This window comes from Laetiporus sulphureus, assembly GCF_001632365.1.
Source record: "Laetiporus sulphureus 93-53 unplaced genomic scaffold LAESUscaffold_36, whole genome shotgun sequence".
Lineage (NCBI taxonomy): Eukaryota > Fungi > Basidiomycota > Agaricomycetes > Polyporales > Laetiporaceae > Laetiporus > Laetiporus sulphureus.
In genome coordinates, this window is record NW_024468545.1 from 81227 (window position 1) to 99662 (window position 18436).

At 52.6% G+C, this 18436-nt stretch overlaps 10 protein-coding genes across 10 annotated transcripts; 4 read left to right on the forward strand and 6 right to left on the reverse strand.

The window, feature by feature from the left end:
• Nucleotides 1-209: 209 nt before the first annotated feature.
• On the reverse strand, nucleotides 210-2649 carry LAESUDRAFT_728569 (uncharacterized protein; the record flags this gene model as incomplete). Its single annotated transcript, XM_040909463.1, is given in 5 exon segments — nucleotides 210-283; nucleotides 318-1256; nucleotides 1316-1498; nucleotides 1539-1549; nucleotides 1563-2649. Coding segments are annotated over 4 exon segments (2157 nt in total), but the record flags the coding sequence as incomplete, so codon positions are not given.
• Nucleotides 2650-3823: 1174 nt separating this feature from the next.
• On the forward strand, nucleotides 3824-4396 carry LAESUDRAFT_728572 (uncharacterized protein). Its single transcript, XM_040909464.1, has 3 exons — nucleotides 3824-3891; nucleotides 3953-4059; nucleotides 4113-4396. Coding segments are annotated over exons 2-3 (261 nt in total). The 5' UTR covers nucleotides 3824-3891; nucleotides 3953-4058; the 3' UTR covers nucleotides 4373-4396.
• Nucleotides 4371-5205, reverse strand: LAESUDRAFT_728573 (uncharacterized protein). Its single transcript, XM_040909465.1, has 4 exons — nucleotides 5074-5205; nucleotides 4657-4959; nucleotides 4589-4602; nucleotides 4371-4514 (listed from the first exon to the last, which is right to left on the reverse strand). The coding sequence occupies exons 1-2, from the start codon at nucleotides 5080-5082 to the stop codon at nucleotides 4738-4740; spliced, it is 231 nt and encodes a 76-aa protein (XP_040761631.1). The 5' UTR covers nucleotides 5083-5205; the 3' UTR covers nucleotides 4371-4514; nucleotides 4589-4602; nucleotides 4657-4737.
• A 489-nt stretch (nucleotides 5206-5694) lies between these two features.
• Nucleotides 5695-6702, forward strand: LAESUDRAFT_317328 (uncharacterized protein). The gene is made up of 4 exons (XM_040901985.1): nucleotides 5695-5777; nucleotides 5839-5929; nucleotides 5998-6573; nucleotides 6630-6702. The coding sequence occupies exons 2-4, from the start codon at nucleotides 5852-5854 to the stop codon at nucleotides 6666-6668; spliced, it is 693 nt and encodes a 230-aa protein (XP_040761632.1). The 5' UTR covers nucleotides 5695-5777; nucleotides 5839-5851; the 3' UTR covers nucleotides 6669-6702.
• Nucleotides 6703-7560: 858 nt separating this feature from the next.
• LAESUDRAFT_761494 (uncharacterized protein) lies at nucleotides 7561-10103 on the reverse strand (the record flags this gene model as incomplete). Its single annotated transcript, XM_040912933.1, has 4 exons — nucleotides 7561-8436; nucleotides 8508-8689; nucleotides 8744-9869; nucleotides 9933-10103. 4 exons carry the CDS (start codon nucleotides 10101-10103, stop codon nucleotides 7561-7563), a joined length of 2355 nt encoding a protein of 784 aa, XP_040761633.1.
• A 563-nt stretch (nucleotides 10104-10666) lies between these two features.
• Nucleotides 10667-11614, reverse strand: LAESUDRAFT_317344 (uncharacterized protein). Its single transcript, XM_040901986.1, has 2 exons — nucleotides 11270-11614; nucleotides 10667-11222 (listed from the first exon to the last, which is right to left on the reverse strand). The coding sequence occupies exons 1-2, from the start codon at nucleotides 11424-11426 to the stop codon at nucleotides 10912-10914; spliced, it is 468 nt and encodes a 155-aa protein (XP_040761634.1). The 5' UTR covers nucleotides 11427-11614; the 3' UTR covers nucleotides 10667-10911.
• On the forward strand, nucleotides 11525-13016 carry LAESUDRAFT_814310 (uncharacterized protein; the record flags this gene model as incomplete). The annotated part of the gene is made up of 3 exons (XM_040914569.1): nucleotides 11525-11578; nucleotides 11853-12021; nucleotides 12092-13016. The coding sequence occupies 3 exons, from the start codon at nucleotides 11525-11527 to the stop codon at nucleotides 12829-12831; spliced, it is 963 nt and encodes a 320-aa protein (XP_040761635.1). The 3' UTR covers nucleotides 12832-13016.
• A 353-nt stretch (nucleotides 13017-13369) lies between these two features.
• On the reverse strand, nucleotides 13370-15777 carry LAESUDRAFT_728580 (uncharacterized protein; the record flags this gene model as incomplete). Its single annotated transcript, XM_040909466.1, has 3 exons — nucleotides 13370-14383; nucleotides 14443-14636; nucleotides 14691-15777. Coding segments are annotated over 3 exons (2152 nt in total), but the record flags the coding sequence as incomplete, so codon positions are not given.
• A 1205-nt stretch (nucleotides 15778-16982) lies between these two features.
• LAESUDRAFT_728581 (uncharacterized protein) lies at nucleotides 16983-17489 on the forward strand (the record flags this gene model as incomplete). Its single annotated transcript, XM_040909467.1, is given in 5 exon segments — nucleotides 16983-17030; nucleotides 17043-17045; nucleotides 17097-17187; nucleotides 17221-17433; nucleotides 17462-17489. Coding segments are annotated over 2 exon segments (241 nt in total), but the record flags the coding sequence as incomplete, so codon positions are not given.
• Nucleotides 17490-17591: 102 nt separating this feature from the next.
• Nucleotides 17592-18359, reverse strand: LAESUDRAFT_728583 (uncharacterized protein). The gene is made up of 4 exons (XM_040909468.1): nucleotides 18218-18359; nucleotides 17799-18103; nucleotides 17731-17744; nucleotides 17592-17652 (listed from the first exon to the last, which is right to left on the reverse strand). The coding sequence occupies exons 1-2, from the start codon at nucleotides 18224-18226 to the stop codon at nucleotides 17882-17884; spliced, it is 231 nt and encodes a 76-aa protein (XP_040761638.1). The 5' UTR covers nucleotides 18227-18359; the 3' UTR covers nucleotides 17592-17652; nucleotides 17731-17744; nucleotides 17799-17881.
• Between the last annotated feature and the right edge of the window lie 77 nt (nucleotides 18360-18436).

The window sequence follows — 18436 nt, forward strand, 5'->3', positions numbered from 1 at the left end:
TCCCGATAAACTATCTCGATGTTATTTGTAGTAGCCTTTGCATATATATACTCGCCGCGTGCATGCATGGCACGTCAGTCGTATGCCTGCGGCATAGGATCGTCTGAGGGTATGACACAAATGCTTTCATGGCCGTCGAAGTGTGTATTGTGAATTAGACACAAATCGCATGTTTGCCGACATGTTAAAAGATCATCACAGTGCTACAAGCAATAAATAATCCATGACATTCCGAATCCAATCACAGCAATATATACACGCACACATACAAAAATCATCTCCGCTTACCGTACACACCATGGCTGATCGTCAAGAAGACCTTTGTGCCACCTATAGTCGACCTGATTCTAGGGTACGGAGTTGTGGAGCTGCGAGTCTCTCCGAGTTATCCCAGTTGCCTGTCGCTTCGCCCCATCCTTCTCCTCCAGCCCTTCCATCTGGTCTGACCGGCGTTTGACCGGCTTGCTCGAACCCTCTGCCTGATCTCCTGCAGCGCTCGCCTGCGCCGAAAGACGAAGGCTCCTCCTCAGCAGTCCTTTCTCCTGCTGTCCGCTCGTTGTTTTCTTCTTCGACTGCTTCGACTGCTTCGACTGTCTTGGTTGCTTCGCGTTCTCCACCTGAGAGAACTTTTCTGTGGCCATCCCGATGTCATCGAACTTGTCGCTGACTTTGTCACGGACAAATCCTTTAGATAGGCTTCTCACCGCTGTCAAAAAGATTGCGAGAATCTCGGCATGCGTGGCGAGAGACAAGGTGCCCACGTCAGCTGTCTTCACAGTAGATGGACCAGGCTGAGGCCTGGGTTTCTTGTCCTCAGAATCCAATAAGGGATCTTCGAGCGGCGGCGCAGTGAAATCTGGCTCGAAGGTTGGTTTGGCTGGTGGAGCTGGTTGGGGCGCACGAGCCTTGAGTGCCAGGTAGTGGTTGTGTGCGAGCTTTAAGAGAGAATCGAGTAATTCCACAAACACATCCATTGTGTTTTTTGGCTGCCAGTCCCTGCTACCGGATATCCACTGTTTGTATTTCCCTGTGCCGCCCACGTGGCGGCGACCCTGATCGTAGTCACGGAACTCGAAGAACTGCAGGACATGTTCTTTCAGCCAACCTGCGCTTTCTATTGGCAGGAGGTATTGATGGTCGTGGAACCTCAATGCCATCCATTCCATGATGAGAATGACAGACTCGAGATCATCCGAAACCTCGTTCTGTGCAGTCGGATTCATGAGTAGTCGTGCAGAGATGAACTGCCATGTGCCCTGAATATCCCAATGATAGTGTGAGACGGTGGACAGGATTGAGAGAAGAAAAGACTCGCCGACCGCCCCACTCGCTTCGCACCACTGTTGAGCTCATCTTTGGACTTGGCAAGATGCCAATCAATCAGAAGAGCTCTGATGGGTCGAGGCTTATTTTTAGGAAGGTCTCGGGGATCGACCTCATCGAAGACCATATTGTAAGGACTCATGTCCCGTTGTAGCAAGCCGCACTTCTCCCACGCCTCGCAGTGTGCTGCCATCGAAAGATTAGCACCAATGAACTACAGAATGCGACTTCCATCTCACCTCTCAGCACGCAAAAGCCCGCCATAATCAGTTCGCCTGAACTGGAATATTTATCCAATGGTCGACCAAGCTCCTTGAGTACGATGCGATAATGTCTCCGGACGGGACGCCCGTGCTTCAGATCGTCGCAAGCCTTCGTCTTCTGCTCGCCTACATAGCCACCGTACAGGCACGTTGCAGTGTACGGTACCTCGGCCTCCTGGATACACTTGTACGTCGTGTGCTCACCGTCCTCCCATTCCTCCGGCCAGCAGTCCTTCACCGTGCACATCCTCTCGGTCTTTATGTTGTATGCTGCATACACTCTCGTAGCCCGGCCAGTGGGCGAATAGATCTTGTACAATGGCCGTCCGATGAGGAAATCGCCATCTTCCCGTGGTTGTTTGAACCCGGCCTGCTCCGCTGGCATCGTCACTCTGTATACAGGCCACCCTGACTCGAAGAATGCGTCCGCAACACAATCCTGATGATACGGCGTCATTTCAGCCCTGACGTCGTTCACTGCAGCGATATCTTCAGCCGTGGCAGCAATCACAGAAGAGTCATAGCCGAGTTCCTCCCGGTTCATCTGTCCGAGGTGATAGAGGAACGTCGACAGAGCGCTCGACTTGCCGGTGAAATTGAAGGGCTTTGTGCAAACGAATTGCGAGTGATCAGCGTAGAACAGAGTTGCCTGAGTCCTCCAAATGTTGATGAAGAAGACGTGCGTGCGAGGTTGAGCGTTCATGATCGCCGTCGCATACTGGTACATCTGTCCTCTCGCCTTCCTCGCATCATCGGTATCCCGAGGCATATATTCGTCCTTCCGCTTCTCGAATGGATTCTTGTTTTCAGCCGCCTTGAACTCCACGAACACGCAAGCGTGAGGCCAAGCCGCTCTGCCCAAGTACTGACGGCGTTCCTCCGGAGTCACCTTCGCGTCCTCCAGCTGATCTTGACTCAATTCATAAGCTTTGCGTGCCTCCGGTGTGTTGGCATAGAACGTCAGATCAGGCTTCTTCCCCTCTTCGATGTCCGGATGATTTCCGGTATCTTTGACGACTAGCGTACGCACACGTTTCTTTCTGCCACCTGCAGCACTACCGGCGTCGAGTATCTCCTGTGCGACGCGGGCCTACATTGATCTATCATCAGAAGCCATTCTCAAAATCGCCCACGGTGACGGCGAGATACTCACAAATTCTGCGTGCATCTTATTCTCTTCCGTCACATTGAACTTGCTCTTGCTGAACTCCGGAAACTTCGCGCGCACCGCCGATGATGGATCCACCCTGCTCGAATAGGTGGACAACCACTTCTCATCGTTGATAATGCCCAGAAAAGGGTCAACTTCTTCACTGAGTTCCATGCGATACTTCTGCAGGTTGACTGGTCCGGTCGTTGGGGTAATAGAGTGGACTTGCGCGCTGGATGCCTTATGCACACGAGGAGTTGTGGGTGGCTGAGACCCAAGCGGGACGACGGGCTGCGGAGGTGTCTTCGGTGGACCTTGACTGCCGAGAGATGGACCGGTGACTGCTGTGTCCTCGGTGAGCTCCGACTGAGTGAGCGAGGGCGCAGAGATTCCACGAGTGACGTCTGAGACACTCGATTGAGACTCTTGAGTGTGCGAAGATTCTAATGCAGTGTCTTTCTTGAGATGTGGGCCTCAACACAGCGAGAAAAAAGCTCACCGTTGGCAGAGGAAGAGGCGTCGTCACCGATATCGGTGGTATCGGTATCGTCACCGTCGAAATCTGAGGCTGGTGGAGGAGACGCGGGACCAACGCTCTGAGAGTGAGACCTGGAGAACGGATGATTGTCGCTTTCTGGACGAAGGATATCGTCAACAGAGCTCGCTCGAGAAGACATGGTCGAATTGTTGGGAGGCTTACCAGCTCTGAGAGCCCTCTATATACCACCTGCACGGCTTCAACACGAGGCGTATGCAATATTCGATCCGGTTTGACCGTGGCCAAAATGTAGGCGATTGACTCGAGATGTCGGCAACGTGTTCGACGGCACGCAGGGCTAATCGGTGAAGAGTCGCCTAAAGGATGCGAGTGACGAGCGGCACAAAGGCGAGATGAGTCAATTGGCTCAATGAAAGTAGCGGACAAAGGATGTGAGACAGCGAACACGAGTTTCGGTGGCAAGTGTGGCGCGGAGATCGACGCGCGATTGGCGTTCCCGATTGGGCGAAACAATGGACACGTAACACGTGGCTGCCTTCACGTTGATCACGTGTGCGCGCGATACACTTCGTGCTCCCCGCCATCATTGTCCGTTCCATCGTTCTGCCATTGCTTGCTGTTCTGATCCTGCATTCCCACATATTTCTAGCAGCAAGGTTTGCATTCCAACTGATTTACTGATTTTTTTCTTCCCATGATCTGCTTGATGTTTTGCAGGCAAAGCGAGGCACTAGCACCCGTTCCGGGTCACTGCCACTCAGCGGAGCGGCTCAGATATTCACCGGCACCATCCCACAAGTGCGTGTCGACAGGAATTCACAGAAGTGTGTGATGTAATGCCATGTATGCCTTGTGATGGTGACTAAGTTGGTCCCAGTGGCGACTTCCTGCGCTTCGATCTGCGCAGGAGCATTCAAGCGACACAAGCATGTGTCGCCTCTTCCTGCCGTGTTTTACACGCACGGTTCTCTTGGAAAACAGCAGGAAACCATGTGTTACCTGGCCTTCTGCCCACGTTCTAATGAAACCGCCAAGAAAATACCACTATGCATGTTTGGCCTTGGGCTTGTGGAGGTGATGCGCCTCGAAATACCACGGTGGCAGCGTAAGGCAAGGAGTGAAGGGCACATCCTGTGAATGTGATAATAATGAAGGCTTCCTGAGTGATCACACGATTGTCGAAGGTGAAACCTGAGAAGAGGTTAAGTTTTATCATTGTACCACGTTCTCGCGGCCATCTAATACACGGCGGAGTCAACTTTACATTCTAGTCCGGCATCTGGACAGCACGGGTGCCGGGATTGGCATTAATTTTCGAGACGTGAGCACTAGTGACAGCCGTGAACAACACACCGTCTCATTCAATGCTAATCGTAACAATATGAGCCGGAAGACGGAAACAACGGACAAAACAAACATACCAGATAGTACTTCGTAGCCTTCTACCCCTCATTCAGATGTCATCCGACACATCATGCATCATTGCTCGGATAACATGCAGTTTACATTACGTTCTCTCCCTGGTTCTTCAGCCATCTGCGGACGACGCTCGGCTTGGGACAGGCTGTCGACTCTCCCTTGCCCTCGGTTCGTTCATACATAGACTGGCGACATTCGTACAATTTGCGCAGATACTCGTGGCATTTGTCGGGGCTGTATGTGTTGCGGTTGAGACACGCCTGAAGCTCACAGGCTGCGTCAAAGAAATAGCTATCTTCCGATTCCTCGTTCGGTGTTAATCAGGACTACTAACCTTCAGCTTGGCATGCTTGCTCGGAAGATGGCTAGAATGACCAGGACGATCAATCGCCTGAAAGCTGCTAAGTCATCGTACATGCCTCGCTCATGGCGCCGGTCTGACTCTGAAGTACTGTGAGACCGTTGCTTGTTGGCTGGTTGATTGAGTCAATCGTCTGGCTCGAGCTGCAGGGGGAAAGAAGTTTCGAGTTCAAGTTGTCAATATGTCGCTGTTCGAACGTTAGACTTCAAATTTCAAAGCTTCATGCTTCAAGCAAGCTTCAACTTCAAGGTTTCGGGATCCAATTGCCAGCGCCTGATGACGTCATTGGAAGGTAGTTACATATACATAAATCGGAGCAATCAACCAATACGGCATGTCTACAGGATCAACAGAACAATCATCAAGCGTCCGCCATCAAAAGATGCGGACTCGAGTACACAGCCTCGAATCTGCGTTAGTGTGCGGAACTGCGGTGAGATTCACGCAAAGGCTGTCGCGACTCTGAAACATGGATCAATGATCATCAATCATGCCGGCAATCCCGCCACCACCTGCATCAGGACATGGAGCTGAGCCGCTACGTTTCGACCACAGGACACCAGTCTCCTGCACGATTCCGCTCGAACTATGTTGATGAGTGCATGAGACTTCGTGTTTTCCAATGCAACCTCTCATAAGCTACACAGTGGTTCAGGGGCCGAAAGAGCACATCATTTGACGTCTCAATCTCCTTGTCAATCATGCGACAGCTCTATCACTTACCTTGACCTAGACTAAGTGGCTGTTCTTGCCGCGGTGGCCGTAGGTTGTCGCAAGTAGATCCATGGCAAGTTCCACCTCACACCGCCTTTTTTGATGGCAGGCACAATCAATATATGTGCGCTCCTCCGCCTCCAGGCGAGTGTACGCTGCTTCTTCTTGTCCACCATCAGACTGAGCGGGTGACATACAAGGTAACGCAAGCACGCCAGCTTTCTATACTCCCAGGGTTACTGAACCTGGGCGACTACCGTCTTTGCAGGTGATGAACAACTGGCTTGTCGCCGTCATAGTTTCGACGGTCGTAGCGGGAGCCGCGATCGTCGTGCTCACCGTCGCGCTACTCCATCATCGTTCCCAACAGATATCACAGCCGTCCTCACAGGATGGGGCCCTCGACCATATAATGCATGACAATCTGTCAGGAGCAGAGCTCGGACTCCAGCACTTATCCTCTTGGTCGCTGTCCCAAATAACTCTGCTAACGTCCGAGAGCGGAAAGTGCCCTTCCCATCAAGAAGTTGTCAATCTTCCGAATCCGTCAAAGCAAGTAGAGGACGCGTCTATGCATTCTACACATGATATATCGTACCTAGCCATCGGAATCCCACTCAAGCCAAACTGCCTCGAGGACTTCTCTCATGGGAAGCTGGGTTGGATACACCACGAGTTGGCCCTGAAGACAAGGACACGCGATACTCCCTCTCACGGTGGAGCAGAGGGCAATAGCGCGAAAGCAGCGGTACGGCCACCTTTCATCTCTCGCTTCAGACCCGCTCGCCGAGAGCCCGATCGCGGTGCGTCTGTGTCAAGGAGGTCCTCGGACGCACAACGCCTTGTACGTGACCCGATCCGATCTGCGTCACCAACTGCTAACACAGTCGTCGTCTTCAGGACTCCTCCGAGTCCCCAGCCCCAATCAACCACGATTGATCCACCCAAAGCTCCCCCCGTTCTCTCCCTCATCACCATATCAGACTTTCCCATGGCACCCTTCGCATCACAAACTCAAAAAGACAACCACGGTGACGACGAAGAGCTCGGAATCATCTCGTCGCATTTCTCCTCTCCATCCACCACGCCCACTACTCCGCGAGTGGAACACCCCAGCTGGTGGCCGGGCGTACTGCACGGCGCATCTCCCTGGAGGAACATAGTAAGGCTCGTCCACTGCGCTCGCCATCTTTCAACACCGTGGTTCGGCCCAGACTCTCCCCAGTGGCGACTCTACGCATGCCGAGCGCCTTTCACCTGACGCCCAAGAATGGACATCCTAGAGGCGGCACTGCTCCCACGTCTGCGAAACGCTCTGTGTAGTTGCTCTTGAGTCTTGATTGGCGACGCACAGTTCTAACCATCTCACTGAAAAATGCATTAGCTCATTGTCACGCGAACCATTAGTGCATCACAGACGGGATTTGAGACACCTCTCTGCCCAGGGACCGACGGTATGGACGGACAATTTGGCACAAGAGGGTGAAGCATCCCGATAAACCATCTCGATATAATCTGTAGTTGTCCTTGCATGTATTCGCGTGCATGCATGGCACGTCAGTCGTATGCCTGCGGCATAGGATCATCTGAGGGTATGACACAGATGCTTTCGTGGTCGTCGAAGTGTGTATTGTGAATTAGACCCAAATCGCATGTTTGCCAACATGTTGTAAAAGATCATCACAGTGCTACAAGCAATAAATAATCCATGACATTCCGAATCCAACCGCAGCAATATATACACGCACGCATACAAAATCATCTCCGCTTACCGTACACACCATGGATGATCGTCAAGAAGACCTTTGTGCCACCTTCAGTCGACCTTACTCTACGTCGTGGGGTTGCGGAGATGCGAGCCGCTCCGAGTTGTCCCAGTTGCCTGTCGCTTCGCTCCGTCCTTCTCCTCCAGCCCTTCCATCTGGTCTAACCTGCGTTTGACTGGCTTGCTCAAACCCTCTGCCTGTTCTCCTTCAGTGCTCGCCTGCGCCGAAAGATGAAGGCTCCTTGTCCTCCGCAGTCTTTTCTCCTGCTGTTCGCTTGTTGCTTGCTTCTTCGACTGCTTCGACCGCTTGGCATTCTCCGCTAGAGAAAACTTCTCTGTTGCCATTCCGATGCTTTCGAACTTGTCGCTGACTTTGTCACGGACAAATCCTTTAGATAGACTTTCCATTGCTTCGCGGAAAGTTGTGATAATCTCGGCATGCGTGGCGAGAGACAAGGTGCCCGTGTCAGTTGTCTTCACAGTGGCAGATGGACCTGGCTGAGGCCTGGGTTTCTTAGCGAGCTTTTTGGGTAGCGCCGCAGTGAAATGCAACTCGAAGGTTGGTTTGGCTGGTGGAGCTGGTTGAGGTGCACGAGCCTTGAGTGCCAGGTAGTGGTTGTGTGCTAGCTGCAAAAGAGAGTCCAATAAATTCTCGAACACGGACATTGTGTTTTTTGGCTGCCAGTCCCTGCTACCGTACATCCATTGTTTGTATTTCTCTTCGCCGCCGACATGGTGATTGCCGAAATCGTAGGCACGAAATTCGAAGAACTTCAGGACATGTTCTTTCAGCCAGCCTACACGATCCATCTCGCACTGATGGTCGTGGAACCTCAATGACATCCATTCCATGATGAGAATGACAGACTCGAGATCATCCGAAACCTCGTTCTGCGCAGTCGGATTTCGGAGCAGTCGTGCGGAGATAAATTGCCATGTTCCCTGAATATCCCAATGACAGTGTGAGATGGTGGACATTATTGAGAGCAGAAAAGACTTGCCGATCGTCCCACTCGTTTCGCACCACTTTTAAGCTCGTCTTTGGACTTGGCAAGATGCCAGTCAATCAGAAGAGCTTGGATGCGTCGGGGTTCATCCTTAGGACGGTCTCGGGGATCGACCTCATCGAAGACCATATTGCCAGGGCTCATGTCCCGGTGTAGCAAGCCGCACTTCTCCCATGCCTCGCGGTGTGCTGCCATCGAAAGATCAACACGCAATGAACTACACAATACGGCTTGCATCTCACCTGTCAACACGCACCATCCCGCTACAATCAGTTCTCCCGAGCTTTCGTAGCTATCCAGTGGTCGAGCAAGCTCCTTGAGTACGATGCGGTAATGTCTCCGGATGGGACGCGTGTGCTCCAGATCGCCGCAGGTCTTCGTCTTCTGCTCGCCTACATAGCCACCATACAAGCACGTTGCAGTGTACCGTACCTCGGCCTCCTGGATACACTTGTACGTCGTGTGCTCACCGTCCTCCCATTCCTCCGGCCAGCAGTCCTTCACCGTGCACATCCTCTCGGTCGTCATGTTGTATGCTGCATACACTTTCGTAGTCCGGCTTGTGGGCGAATAGATCTTGTACAATGGCCGTCCGATAAGGAAATCGCCATCTTCCCATGGTTGTTTGAACCCGGCCTGCTCCGCTGGCATCGTCACTCTGTATACAGGCCACCCTGACTCGAAGAATGCGTCCGCAACACAATCCTGATGATACGGCGTCATTTCAGCCTTGACGTCGTTCACTGCAGCGATATCTTCAGCCGTGGCGGCCGTCACAGAAGAGTCATAGCCGAGTTCCTCCCGGTTCATCTGTCCGAGGTGATAGAGGAACGTTGACAGAGCACTCGACTTGCCAGTGAAATTGAAGGGCTTTGTGCAAACAAACTGCGAGTGATCAGCATAGAACAGAGTTGCCTGAGTCCTCCAAATGTTGATGAAGAAGACGTGCGTGCGAGGTTGAGCGTTCATGATCGCTGTCGCATACGCGTACATCTGTCCTCTCGCCTCCATCGCATCAGGTGTATCTCGAGGCATGTACTCGTCGTCCTCCTGCTTCTCAAATGGATTTTCTTCATCAGCCGCCTTGAACTCCACAAAAAGGCACGCGTGAGGCCAAGCCGCTCTGCCCAAGTTTGGCAAGTACTCAAGTCGCTCCTTCAGAGTCACCTTCGCTTCGTCGAGCTCATCCTGACTCAGCTCATAAGCCTTGCGTGCTTCAGGCGTATCAATGTAGAGTATCAGATCAGGCTTCTTCTTTTCTTCAACCTCTGGGTGACTCCCTGTGTCTTTTATGACTAGCGCAGGCATACCGCCCGTTCTGCCACCTTCAGGACTGCCGGCATCGAGGATCTCCTTAGCAACATGGGCCTATGTTGATCTATGTCAGAAGCCATCCTGGAAGTCGCTCAATGGAGACGGCGAGATACTCACAAATTCTGAAGGCATTTTGTTCTCTTCCTTGACATCGAACTTGCTGTCGATGAATGCCGGAAACGTCTCACGCACTGCCGGTGATGGATCCAACTTGTTCGAGTAGGTCGACAACCACTTCGAGTCATTGACGATAACCAAAGAAGGGTCGACTTCAGCACAGAGCTCCATGAGATACTTCAAGCTTCGACGTATGAGTCGAGTGCCTCAGTGAAAGCAGCAGACAAAGGATGTGAGTCGAGCAAGCGCGAACGTTTCGGTGGCAAAGTTGGCGCGGGGATGAACGCGATCGGCGTGCCCGATTGGGCGAAACAATGGACACGCAACACGTGGTCATGCTCACGTCGATCACGTGTGCGCGTCGTACACTTTGTGCCCGCCACCATCGTTGTCGTCCATTCCATCGTTCTCGCATTAAGTTTGCTGTCCTGATTCTGCAATACATAATTTTTCGAGCAGACAATTTAGCATGCCAACTGATTTACTGATCCTTTTTTGATCCGCTCAATGTTTTGCGGGCAAAGCAACCCATCGGTCACTGCCACTCACCAGAGTGGCTCAGATATTCACCGGCACCACGGATGAGTGCGTGTCGACAGGGATCCACAGAAACGTGTGATATAATGCCTTGTTCGCTTTGTAATGGTGGCTAATCTGGTCTCAGTGGCGACTCCCTGCGCCTGTTCGATCTGCGCAGGAGCTGGAGCACTGCGAGGACACACTGGCAAGTGTGTGTCGCTTCTTTATGCCATGTTTTACACGCACGGGTTCTCTTGGAAAGCAGCAGGAAACCATGTGCTACCTGGCATTCTGCACGCTTACTAATGAAACCGCCAAGAAAATACCACTGTGCGCGTTTGGCCTTGGGCTTGTGGAGGTGATACGTCTCAAGATACAATGAATCCCACGGTGGCAGCGTAAGGCAAGGAGTGAAGGACACACCCTGTGAATCTGACAATAACGAAAGCCGCCTGAATGATCACACGATTGTCGAAGGTGATTCCTGAGAAGAGGTTAAGCATTGTATCACATTCTCGCGTCCATCTGAGTGGGGGGACATCAAGCCGTAGATATGTGAGGGCCGCGTGGAGGGCCGGAAGGGGCTGGAGGATGCGTTGCGAGATGTGGAGCACACGCGCGAAGGAGAGTTGTCGGTCAGCACAGGTTCGCGTACTGGTGATGACCTCAAGCTAGAGGACGCAGCGCATTCAACACGTTCTCCCATCTGGGTCTGCGACTGTGCATCACCGACAGAAGACGACGTAAATCGCGAAGGCACTGCCATGCTATCTGGTCTTCCATCAGACGGATAACGTGCCAGAAACCGACCCACTTACCAGTAGCACCACTTTTGCCCTCACATGTGCGCATATATAGATCCCAATCGCGCCTGGGCACACGTAGGATGTTGGAGAAATGTTCGGCTCTCAAGTGTTGTAGCAGGTCGGTCCGTTGGCGAACATTCGAGGGTACCAGTTCTACCTTCAATGCCATAATCGCACATCAGCTCGAACGGCTTGCATCTTGCGTGGATAACATGGATACGGATATAAAGTTCGATGAGATGAACGAGTTACGGGCTGTTACATATTATGGCTGCGAACCATTTAGACTCCAAGGCTAGTCGCACGCGCGTCCCGGGACGGGTGATAAACGCGTGACTGTCGCTCGCGTGCGTCACGGTGCCCTCGAGTGGCGGCCACGGTCACGTCTTCCCTCCGCGTTCGTCCTAGAGTCTCATTCTGTCTCCTCAGGTCCAAGCCGACTGGCCGTCGCCCTGCCATTGAAAAGCTGTTATACTGCGAGCCGATTTAAGGGACTCGACAGTACTTTTATCGCTTGGACGGCAGTGGGTTGACCACGGCAGACTTTGCCTGTGCTCAAAACATCCGTGCTGCTTCGTGCCGGCTTCTCGGTTAGTCCAATGAGCGCTCGATCCATATCCTCAAGTACTTCAAGGTCTGTAGGGAATGCGAGCCGTTGATCAAGCTGAAGAAGAAGTGTGAGGAAGCGGGGAATGAGGATAGTACTTCTTCCTCCCGACCGTATGAAAAGGCGAAGAGCGAGGGTCAGCGTCAGCGTCGGAAAAGTAGGTCGTCATGCGATGTTCGCGTAATGCACCGGTCGCTCACTGCAATGATTGTTGGAACCTGCCGCAGACTCGTCTTCTGCACCGGACTGGCGTGCGAAGTCAAACAAGGGTCGCGCTCCGCCTACAGCCGCGGCCAACGTTCCACCCAAGCCCTCTCGGCTGCTCAACAAGGGGAAAGCGACGCCAGCTTCAAACGGCGCGTCCACGTCGAACAAGAAGAATGGCGATGCTTCCGAGCCTTCCGAGCCTTTTAGTGCATCCGACTCTGAGTCCATATCTGATCGTTGCACACCTCCCCCACCCAGAGGTACCAGCAGGCGGCCTCAGCCCCCATCCCAACCCAAGCGTGTCATACCCCCTCGCCCTGCTCGTCTCGAGAGGAAGGGCACTCGTGCGAACGCGAATTCCACTAATGCTGGAGAAGCTGCCACAGAGGAGGCTCCCAAGGCTATTCCACTCCGTCCCGCCCGGCTCACGAGGAACAAGGCTCCTGCTGCCCCCGTAGAGGCTCCCATTGCTGTAGAAGAGCCTCCCAAGGCCATTCCGCCCCGTCCCACTCGGCTCATGAAGAACAAAGGTCCTACTCAGGCTGCAGCAGCGACGCCCCAGGCCGAGTGGGATGCAAAGCGCGAAACATCGTCTCTGTGGCCGGAGCCCGATAACGAGGATCCGTGGGGCTCTGTCCCTCCTCTGCCTGCGATCTCTGGCCCGAAGGGCGGCAACAAGAAGGGCAAGGGAGGACGCAAGACGTGGGCAGATGAAGTGGAGGAGGAGGAAGCGCGGATTTTTGCGCAGGAAGGTTTGTGAGTGTTCACCCTCATACTCGTGCTCGTGAGTCTGAGAACAGTGCGTGAATCGCTTTTTGATTGCTGTCGCCTGGTGGGCTGTAGTTTGTCGTTCCTTTATCAGTGTAACGCACAAGGATCATGGATATAGAAGAGGATATTGGATTATCGTCACCGAATGTTACTTTTGTACCCTCTGATTCCTAGCAGCGCAGGCCTATACAATAGAATGGCTATATGTGGAAAAGAACATCATTGAAGTGTTGACATATATGCGCCACAGTACGGGTACTTTCGTTGTTGTCACAATGGTATAACCATCTCACTGCAAAATGCACAACCCAGGTGCATCTACGTGTCACGCGAACCATCACCGACATTCTTATCTATGTCGGGGTTCTCGACACCTCTCTGCCCATTCAAGGGCGTGGATGACCATTTTGGCGCAGGATGCCCAGGGTGAAGCATCCCGATATTATTTGTAGTAGCATTTGCATATACTCGCCGCGTGCATGCATGGCACATCAGTCGTGTTGTTAAAGATCATCGCAGTGCTACATGCAATAAATAATCCATGACATTCCGAATTCAATCACAGCAATATATACACGCAGGCATACAAAAATCATCTCCGAACCTTTGTGCCACCTAGAGTCGACCTACTTCTAGGCTACGGAGTTCTGGAGCTGCGAGCCTCTTCGAGTTATCCCAGTTGCCTGTCGCTTCGCTCCGTCCTTCTCCTCCAGCCCTTCCATCTGGTCTGACCGGCGTTTCACCGGCTTGCTCGAACCCTCTGCCTGATCTCCTGCAGCGCTCGCCTGCGCTGAAAGACGAAGGCTCCTCCTCAGCAGTCCTTTCTCCTGCTGTTCACTTGTTGTTTTCTTCTTCGACTGCTTCGATTGCTTCGACTGTCTCGGTTGCTTCGCATTCTCCGCCAGAGAGAACTTTTCTGTGGCCATTCCAATATCTTGGAACTTGTCGCTGACTTTGTCACGGACAAATCCTTTAGATAAGCTTTTCACCGCTGTCTTGAAGATTGCGAGAATCTCGGCATGCGTGGCGAGAGACAAGGTGCCCTTGTCAGTTGTCTTTACAGTAGATGGACCAGGCTGAGGCCTGGGTTCCTCATCCTCAGAGTCCGATTCGAGCTCTTTGGTTGGCGTCCCAGTGAAATCTGGCTCGAAGGTTGATTTGGCTGGTGGAGCTGGTTGGGGTGCACTAGCTTCGAGTGCCAGGTAGTGGTTGTGTGCTAGCTGCAAAAGAGAATCGAGTAGTTTCACAAGCACAGACATTGTGTCTCTCGGCTGCCATGTCCTCCTACCGGTCGTCCACTGTCGCCATTTCTCTATGCCGCCGACATGGTGGCGACCCTGATCGTAGCTGCGGAACTCGAAGAAGTTCAGGACATGTTCTTTCAGCCAACCTTCGCAATCTACTGGCACGAGGTACCGATGCTCGTGGAACCTCAATGCCATCCATTCCATGATGAGAATGACAGACTCGAGATCATCCGAAACTTCGTTCTGTGCAGTCGGATTCATGAGTAGTCGTGCAGAGATAAACTGCCATGTGCCCTGAATATCCCAATGATAATATGAGATGGTGGGCAATATTGAGAGAAGAAAAGACTTGCCGACCGTCCCACTCGCTTCGCACCACTGTTGAGCTCGTCTTGGGACTTGGCAAGATGCCAATCAATCAGAAGACCTCTGATGGCTGGGCGTTCACCCTCAGCAAGGTCTCGGGGATCGACCTCATCGAAGACCATATTGTAAGGACTCATGTCCCGTTGTAGCAAACCACATTTCTTCCACGCGTCACGGTGCGCTGCATCATTAATGTTGGCACACGATGCACTACACAGTATGACTTGTGTCTCACCTTTCAGCACGCAATAGGCGGCGATAATTAATTCACCTGAACTGGAATACTTATCCAGTGGTCGACCAAGCTCCTTGAGTACGATGCGGTAATGTCTCCGGACGGGACGCGTGCACTTCATACAGTCGCAAGTCTTCGTCTTCTGCTCACCTACAAAGCCCCCATACAGGCACGTTGCAGTGCACCGTACCTTCGCCTCCTGAATACACTCGTACTTGGTGTGCTCACCCTCCTCCCATTCCTCCGGCCAGCAGTCTTTCACCGTGCACATTCTCTCGGTCTTTATGTTGTATGCTGCATACACTTTCGTAGCCCGGCCAGTGGGCGAATAGATCTTGTACAATGGCCGTCCGATGAGGAAATCGCCATCTTCCTGTGGTTGTTTGAACCCGGCCTGCTCCGCTGGCATCGTCACTCTGTATACAGGCCACCCTGACTCGAAGAATGCGTCCGCAACACAATCCTGATGATAGGTCGTCATTTCAGCTCTGACGTCGTTCACTGCAGCGATATCTTCTGCCGTGGCGGGAATCACAGAAGGGTCATAGCCGAGTTCCTCCCGGTTCATCTGTCCGAGGTGATAGAGGAACGTCGACAGAGCGCTCGACTTGCCGGTGAAATTGAAGGGCTTTGTGCAAACGAATTGCGAGTGATCAGCGTAGAACAGAGTCGCCTGAGTCCTCCAAATGTTGATGAAGAAGACGTGCGTGCGAGGTTGAGCGTTCATGATCGCCGTCGCATACTGGTACATCTGCCCTCTCGCCTTCCTCGCATCATCGGTATCCCGAGGCATATATTCGTCCTTCCGCTTCTCGAATGGATTCTTGTTTTCAGCCGCCTTGAACTCCACGAACACGCAAGCGTGAGGCCAAGCCGCTCTGCCCAAGTACTGACGGCGTTCCTCCGGAGTCACCTTCGCGTCCTCCAGCTGATCTTGACTCAATTCATAAGCCTTGCGTGCCTCCGGTGTGTTGGCATAGAACGTCAGATCAGGCTTCTTCCCCTCTTCGATGTCCGGGTGATTTCCGGTATCTTTGACGACTAGCGTACGCACACGTTTCTTTCTGCCACCTGGAGCACTACCGGCGTCGAGTATCTCCTGTGCGACGCGGGCCTGATTGATCTATCATCAGAAGCGATTCTCAAGATCGCCCACGGTGACGGCGAGACACTCACAAATTCTGCGTGCATCGTATTCTCTTCCGTCACATTGAACTTGCTCTTGCTGAACTCCGGAAACTTCGCGCGCGCCGCCGATGATGGATCCACCTTGCTCGAATAGGTTGACAACCACTTCTCATCGTCGATAATGCCCAGAAAAGGGTCAACTTCTCCACAGAGTTCCATGCGATACTTCTGCAGGTTGACTACTCCGGTCGTTGGAGTAATAGAGTGGATTTGCGCGCTGGATGCCTTATGCACCCGGGGAGTTGTGGGTGGCTGAGACCCAAGCGGGACGACGGGCTGCGGAGGAGTCTTCGGTGGACCTTGACTGCCGAGAGATGGACCGGTGACTGCTGTGTCCTCGGTGAGCTCCGACTGAGTGAGCGAGGGCGCAGAGATTCCACGAGTGACGTCTGAGACACTGATTTGGGACTCTTGAGTGTGCGAAGATTCTAATGCAGTGTCTTTCTTGAGATGTAGGCCTCAACACAGAGAGAAAAAAGCTCACCGTTGGCAGAAGAAGAGGCGTCGTCACCGATGTCGGCGGTATCGGTATCGTCACCGTCGAAATCTGAGGCTGGTGGAGGAGACGCGGGACCAACGCTCTGAGAGTGAGACCTGGAGAACGGATGGTCGTCACTTTCTGAACGAAGGATATCGTCAACAGAGCTCGCTCGAGAAGACATCGTCGAATTGTTGGGAGGCTTACCAGCTCTGAGAGCCCTCTATATACCACCTGCACGGCTTCAACACGAGGCGTATGCAATATTCGATCTGGTTCGACCGTGGCCAAAATGTAGGCGATTGACTCGAGATGTCGGCAACGTGTTCGACGGCACGCAGGGCTAATCGGTGAAGAGTCGCCTCAACGATGCGAGTGACGAGCAGCACAAAGGCGAGGTGAGTCAATTGGCTCAGTGAAAGTAGCGGACAAAGGATGTGAGACAGGAACACGAGTTTCGGTGGCAAGTGTGGCGCGAAGATAGGCGAAGATCGACGCGCGATTGGCGTTCCCGATTGGGCGAAACAATGGACTCTCAACACGTGGCTGCCTTCACGTTGATCACGTGTGCGCGCCGTACACTTCGTGCTCCCCGCCATCGTTGTCCGTTCAATCGTTCTCACAATATTGCTTGCTGTCCTGATTCTGCATTCCCACATATTTATAGCGACAAATTTTACATTCCAACTGATTCAGTGATTATTTTTTCCTCCCATGATCCGCTTGATGTTTTGCAGGGGGCACCTCTTCCGGGTCACTGCCACTCACCGGAGTGGCTCAGATATTCACCGGCACCATCCCACGAGTGCGTGTCGACGGGACTTCACAGAGGCGTGTGTGATGTAATGCCATGTTTGCATTGTGATGGTGACTAAGTTGGCCCCAGTGGCGACTTCCTGCGCCTGTTCGATCTGCGCAGGAGCATTGCGACATAAGCGTGTGTCGCCTCTTTATGCCATGTTTTACACGCATGATTCTCTTGGAAAACAGCAGGAAACCATGTGCTACCTGGCGTTCTGCACGCGTACTAGTGAAACCGCCAAGAAAATACCACTGTGCACGTTTGGCGTTGCGCTTGTGGACTCTGGAGGTGATGCGTCTCAAGATACCACGGTGGCAGCACAAGGCAAGGAGTGAAGAGCATACCTGGGAATCTGATATTAATGCAAGCTGCCTGAGTGATCACACGATTGTCGAAGGTGATTCCTGAGAAGAGGTTAAGTTTTATCATTGTGCCACGTTCTCGCGACCATCCGAATACCACGGCGGAGTCAACTTTGCATTCTAGTTCGGCATCTGGACAGCACGAAAGCCGGAATTGGCATTGATTTTCGAGACGTGAGCACTTTACCGCGACAGCCGCGAACGACACACCATCTCATTGAATGCTCATCGTAACAATATGAGCCGGAAGATGGAGATAAAGGACAAAACGAACACACCAAATAGTACTTCGTAGTCTTTCATCCCCCTCATTCAAGTGTCATCCGACACATCATGCATCATTGCTCGGATCACATGCAGTTTACGTTACGTTCTCTCCATGGTTCTTCAGCCATCTGCGGACGACGCTCGGCTTGGGACAGGCTGTCGACTCTCCTTTGCCCTCGGTCCGTTCATACATGGACTGGCAACACTTGTACAATTTGCGCAGATACATGTCGCATTTGTCGGGGCTGTATGTGTTGCGGTTGAGACACGCCTGAAGCTCACAGGCTGCGTCAAAGAAATAGCTGTCTTCCGATTCCTCGTTCGGTGTTAATCAGGACTACTGACCTTCAGCTTGGCATGCTTTCTCGGAAGATGGCTAGAACGACCAGGACGATCAATTGCTTGAAAGCTGCTAAGTCATCGTACATGCCTCGCTCATGGCGCCGGTCTGAAGTACTACAGGACCGTTGCTTGTTGATTAGTTGGTCCAAAGTCAATCGTCTGACTCGAGCAAGGAGAAAGAGGTATCGAGTTCAAGTTGTCAACATGTCGCTGTTCGAACGTTAGACTTCGAGCTTCAAGGTTTCGGGATCCAGTTGGCGCCTGACGACGTACATAAATCGGAGCAATCAACCAATACGGCATGTCT